General features: G+C 36.8%; 1 protein-coding gene across 1 annotated transcript in view; it reads left to right on the top strand.

The window, feature by feature from the left end:
* LOC110455072 (cyclic AMP-responsive element-binding protein 3-like protein 2) overlaps positions 1-6,238 on the top strand; it is a 27,594-nt gene extending 21,356 nt beyond the window's left edge. The window contains exons 3-8 of the mRNA XM_021504996.1: positions 2,685-3,038; positions 3,351-3,526; positions 3,759-3,902; positions 4,083-4,301; positions 5,238-5,427; positions 5,836-6,238. Of these exons, the coding sequence (XP_021360671.1) occupies positions 2,685-3,038; positions 3,351-3,526; positions 3,759-3,902; positions 4,083-4,301; positions 5,238-5,427; positions 5,836-6,158 (1,406 nt within the window). The 3' untranslated portion in view covers positions 6,159-6,238. The remainder of the gene's footprint in view (positions 1-2,684; positions 3,039-3,350; positions 3,527-3,758; positions 3,903-4,082; positions 4,302-5,237; positions 5,428-5,835) is intronic.

The following is a 6,238-nucleotide window of genomic DNA, read 5'->3' as shown; positions in this document are numbered from 1 at the left end:
CCCCTTACCCTCCCACCACCACCCCTCCCTCCCTAGCAGATAAGGCTCTGTTCTCACCATACTCCCCCCTTGCACTCCACATCACTTGCAATAATTATAAACAAAATAGCTTTGAGTCCTTAAAGAGATTGCATTGATTCCCTTTAACAATGGTGTACATAGAGTATATTAATATGGAAGATAAAACAGCAATTTGATAGGAACATGACAATTTTGTACAGAGGGGAATGGACAGGTGTTTGGTCAGACTAGAGATTAGTGCAATAACAGCGGACACTTGACCAAAGGTCAGCATGATCATCCTACTAATCTCCTGGTCAGTTATTATCCCTTCAACACTCTTTGTAAACAAACCTATGCTTGTATCACTTAGGCCTTATCTGGGGTTTACAATTTAACCTCTCCCTCCCTGTCCAACCACCCTACTCCCACCCCTCTCCATGTCTACCACACACACCTACCATTCCTTTCTCTCCTTACCATCTTGCTCACACACATATGCACAATTTTTACTGCATACCTGGAACTTTTATTTATCATGTAAACAAAATGGCTGATAGGAAATGTTCTATTGTAAGCATCCTTTAGCACTTAATCCACACCACAATGCTACTACCTACCACAATGCTACTACCTACCACAATGCTACGATGTTCCACAATGCTACTACCTCCCACAATCCTACTACCTACCACAATGCTACTACCTACCACAATGCTACTACCTACCACAATGCTACTACCTCCCACAATGCTACTACCTACCACAATGCTACTATCTACCACAATGCTACTATCTACCACAATGCTACTCCCTACCACAATGCTACTACCTACCACAATGCTACTACCTACCACAAGGCTACTAGCTACCTACCACAATGCTACTATCTACCACAATGATACTACCTACCACAATGCTACGATGTTCCACAATGCTACTACCTACCACAATGCTACGACGTACCACAATGCTTCTACCTACCACAATGCTACGGTGTACCACAATGCAGGAACTGTATGATTTATTGTGTAAATAGAATAATGTAGGTAATCCTATAATGAAGGCAGCCTCGATTTGAATAAACATTTAGATAATAAACAACATCTCTCGTAAATAAAAATATAAAATGTATAAGTTCACTGTGTAAACAAATTCATATAATCTGTCCTGGATGACATGTGCCGGAAACTTAACGATCATGGTGATGGAGTACAAGATATATATGTACATACCAGCAATGTTGTTTAATTTTAGGATAGAAAAGTTCGATAAATCTTATTATCTGGCCATTCATTTGTCTATTTTGATGACCTTTGAACCCTAAACTGCTCATTTAACCCTTTCACCCCTATGTAACTTGAGTGAACTCTACCATGCATTTATTTGGAAGAGTCCATTATGGTATACGGTTGTGAAAGGATTAATGTATTCAGATTATTAATTTGAAATTTATCACCAATACAGATTCTGTACACATCTAAAATTTACATGAAAAGATTACTTCTAATTTCCTGTATAGATACAGGAGATACAAAAACTATTCAGGTATAATTTCCTGTAGGATACACAAATTATAAATAAAATTACAGGTCATATACAATCCTTAGCACCTAAAAAACCATAAAAAAATGTTAATCAATCTTCATAGATTTTAACTAACCTTGACTGCTGTTCTCTAGTTTGAATTAATGATTATGGAACCGGACTATTTCCAGGTTTGTAAATAAATATAAAATCTAGTTATTCTATATGTCATGTAGAAAATACATTTGATACAAGATAATTGATCCAGATTCGAAGTGGCTAGACTTTTAACATGACTGAAAGTAATTGAAATATACCCGTTGGCTATCGCCTACTTTGGTGGGTGTGTATATACATGTACAAGGTAGGTGTTGTAGCTTCAATATCGGTTGTGGAGAGTGGACGGTATAATGGACAAAGGTTCATGTAGAGTTGTATACACATCAATTGTTGATCTTTGCCCTGTAAATTAAACATTGACAGTGGAATACATTTATTTGAGTGGACTTGATAGAGTGTTGATCTGATAGGCAGGGGAACTATTTGTCGAAGAATGGTTCCTGTATGTGGCGTAACCCCGGGTCATACAAAACCTTTTGGCAAACTTAACATACTAATAACTATCAAAGGATGTTGAGGTCCTGAGCTATTATTAATAAAGAAAAGTCTGTTCAGGGCATAATTATCATAAATAGAAAATAAACTTGAGTTCTGTTTGGGACAGGATGTGGAGGTATTGATATTGCTGTTCTTACATTGGGAAGTAGGGACATTGCATTGCTATGAATTGTTTGCGATATTTTCATAACCAAGATCGGTAGACAGAGGTCCAATTCACCAGATTGGTTTGCACAACAGGCTATTTTATGAAATATTTGCAAAACAAATTGATTTCTGATGCACAAATACATTAGTTATGAGTTGAAACTTAAAGTTCAGGTTTGTTTTTACAAAGAAAATTATTTGATGTTTAAAGCATGCATTTCTATAATTAGTAAATTTTCTTTCTAGATATAAGTGTGTTTGATATTTTTGGTTTGCAAGTTAAATAAACAATTATAATTGATCACTAAGCAGTTTTTAATTGGTTATACTGTCATTGTAAATGTCATTTTCTGATATTGGACTTCTTTTAACCCTGATTTTATTTTTTTCAGACCTGGACTCGACGTTCTTCAGTACTACCCAGGCCCTGGACCTAAGCAGCAGTAAAACGCCCAGTCTGTCCACAATAGCTACAAGCCAGTCGATCTCACCACTCAAGTCCGAGCCCCTTGAGTTTGCTGACCCAATGCTCACCACGGTAACGACCATGACGACCCGAACCTCGACGACAACCCGGCAACCAACGATTATACTTGCAACCACATCCTCATCGGCGTCGAAGATCCAGTATACAAGTGATTCAGCGACGCCATTCATCACACAGGCAGCTCAGTCAGTACTTGCACCCACGGTCACCATCAAAGCTGAGCCATTTGAACTTCTTGACAACCAGATGGAGCAGACAGGTATAGGTCATCTCATTATGTCAAAATTGAGCGTACCATGAACAAATTTGAAACAAACCTTATTTCAGAATCCTAATTATTTCAGAGTATTGGTTTGTAATCAAATCAAAAATCAAAAATATGTTGACTTGATAGTTGGTTTATTGTATAATATAAAGAATTTTTCGATGTTGAAATGTTTTCTCATTTATAAAGAAAACAATAAAATTTTGATTATGAAACATTGTTTATTTTGTTTATTTCATTTCTTTCATGGTTTTATTTGAAAATGTGAATTGTTAGTTAACAAATGTTGTTGATTCCTTTTTCCAGTGAACATGGAATCCCTGATGCTGCCACCAACGCCACCTAGCAGCGCATCTAGCGACAGTGACGGCAGTCTTAGTCCGTCACGCTCAGCACCCTCTAGTCCGATCCGCCAGCTGCCATATGGCAGACATTCTTCACCATCATCCAAAACATTCTCCCAGCCCATTTTTACTAACCCTGTAAGTACACATATTGATTGTTATATATTTGATTTTAAACAACAAGCGTTAGATATTGTTAATTTAGAAATATTTTCACCAATTCTCTAATGTTCCGTTAACGAAAGTGCTAATTCAACCTGAAGATAAATGTTTTTAGAGAAATGGAAAAAAACTTGATTAAAGGTTATAATGTCCTAAATGTTTTTTTCGGTGCAAGTTGGTTACAAAAATGATTTGCTTATGTTTACAGATTCCCCAGTCAGGAGTTTTATTACTATCAGAAGAAGAGAAGAGAACTCTTGTATCGGAAGGCTACCCAATACCAGGGAAACTTCCCCTCACAAAACAAGAAGAAAAAAATTTAAAGAAAATCAGACGGAAAATTAAAAATAAAGTAAGAAATGTTATGAACACTGTTCTGTTCCTCCAAAAATATTTTTTAATAAAACCAAACAAGATTTTTTGAAAAAGAAGGGTCATGTTCTTGATTTTGTGTATGAAATAATAATTATGTTTGATTATCAAAAAGATTCTTAACTACAGTACTAATAATTCATATTTTTGTTTGTTTCAGATTTCAGCACAAGAAAGCAGACGCAAGAAAAAAGAATATTTAGAGCAGCTTGAAAAACGAGTTGAATCATTTTCTCAGGAAAATAATGATCTGAAAAAGAAAGTCAATTCACTGGAACATAATAACCAGTCATTGCTGGGCCAGCTACATAAACTACAGTCACTGGTCGGCAAGGTGACGCGCCCGGCAACCTCCCAGCCTGGAGGCACAGTATTGATGGTAAGAGTTACACCAAGGGAGACAACTAACACTTTAACCCCCTGCATGTTTGTTGGTAAAATACTGAGTTGAAATGCAACCAATCAAGCACCATAATCACAAATCTGCTAAACTTAAAGAATGTCCTCGAATCTTAAAATCAGATTCAGAGACCAAAACTCCTTATATGTTAATTGTGAAATATTTATTAAATTTCGAGGACAATGAAGATTTGTGAAATATTGCAATTGAGAACATTCTTTGAGTTAAGAGGTTCCAGTGACAGTGTTTCTGATTGGTTATATTTCAATTCCTATGGAAGAAAAATTTTGAGTTGACATTTGATAAAAAAGATAGAACAGAAAATTGGTTCTGTCTGGTATAATGTCAACCCAGATTTTTTCATTGTTGTAGTAATAAGATCATTATCGAGCACATTTGGTGATTTTTTTTTGTTCCTGTACCTAAAGTTATAACGGTGTACTTAAAAAGACCCTCAAATGATGACAGTCGTAAATGAGTTTCTACATATGAGCTGTAAATGTATCGCAACTTTCTCTATATTTATTCACATGAAATAAAAACAAAAGGAGATGATAAAAATGTTATAAAGATCTATTGGCTTTCATAGTCATAAACATTCTACACATTCTCAAGTCAGCAATCTGTTGTAAGCAAATTAAACACATTTTTGTCTGCAAAGTATATCATATAATGGAAACAAAATTAATGATGACTATGGGATAAAGACTTTAGAAGGAGAACACAAAAGTGTTCATGTTGCATAAATGATTAAATATTTTTTTTTGCATTCCTTGGTAGGATTTTTTTGGAAGATTGTAATTGCTTGTTTAGGATAAGAAGAGTTCTTATGAAAAGACTGTAAGACAATTTTTTTTTAAAGTGGATAGGACTTCTGATGTTTTGGCTAAATGCTTGCATGTTTGTTTTTGGCAGGTGTTGGTACTATGTTTCGCGGTGTTCCTTGGTGGATGGAACCCGTCCTCTTTTAATGTGGGTTATTCTTCTGGTTCTCGTGCCATGCATACAGCGGCTTTCTTTGGTAATCCTCGCATGATGCAGCCATCCCCCCGGATGGGTCCACCCTTGCAGGATGCCAAGGTGGATGCTTACTCAACTCCAAATAGTAAGTGTCAACCGTATGGCATGGAAATGGTGTTTGTTCTATGACGTCTTGGGACAAGACTTGATTGAGGAGATCAAATTGATTGACCTTTTAAAATTGAACAACAGAAAAAAGTAGACTCCATCTCCATCGATTTTCATTACTGTATTTATCCTACATTAAGCCTGGTGGGAGGGGGAAAGGGGGGGNGCTTATTACAGGACGCAAATAGCATTTCATGGCATTTCTACAGAACTGCCTTAGAAATGCGTTGGCTTATAGCTAGGCATGGGCTTATTATCGGATAAATATAGTAATACACATCTTGTTTTGGTTAAAGCTTGCCGAGAAAAAAAATTGTGGGTTAAAATATTTTCATAGATGGTTAGCATACTTTACTTGACTAATGAATTCTTTCTTTGTTTTCAGTGAAATCAAGAGTGCTATTATCTTTGCGAGAAGAAAACGAAGATACAACATGGTATGAACCGTATGCTCCGTATGCCATGCGTGACCATGAGCCGTCTGAGGAAATGCCTGCTGACTACAAGGACACCATGGTGACCAACCCGGCACTCGTGGACATGACGTCCGGCGAAGATTCAAAGGTTGTGGAGCTAGTTACTGTGGATCAACGCGTCCACCAACCAAACAACACTGAAAAGGGCCAGGAACAAGCCCTGCTCCATCCTGACATCCAAGCTACAGCAGGGTTCCACTCTCAGGTGGAAAACATTGTGGAAACTGCCTAAACAATGGAACACAGCCTAAAAAGTGGAAACAGTCCTAAAAATGGAATCCGACTTGAGGGCCTATTCAAGTAAAACTGGCT

This window comes from Mizuhopecten yessoensis, unplaced genomic scaffold (genome assembly GCF_002113885.1).
Source record: "Mizuhopecten yessoensis strain PY_sf001 unplaced genomic scaffold, ASM211388v2 scaffold8131, whole genome shotgun sequence".
NCBI lineage: Eukaryota > Metazoa > Mollusca > Bivalvia > Pectinida > Pectinidae > Mizuhopecten > Mizuhopecten yessoensis.
Note: the sequence above shows the minus strand (reverse complement) of the source record. Positions and strands in the feature narration are given on the sequence as shown.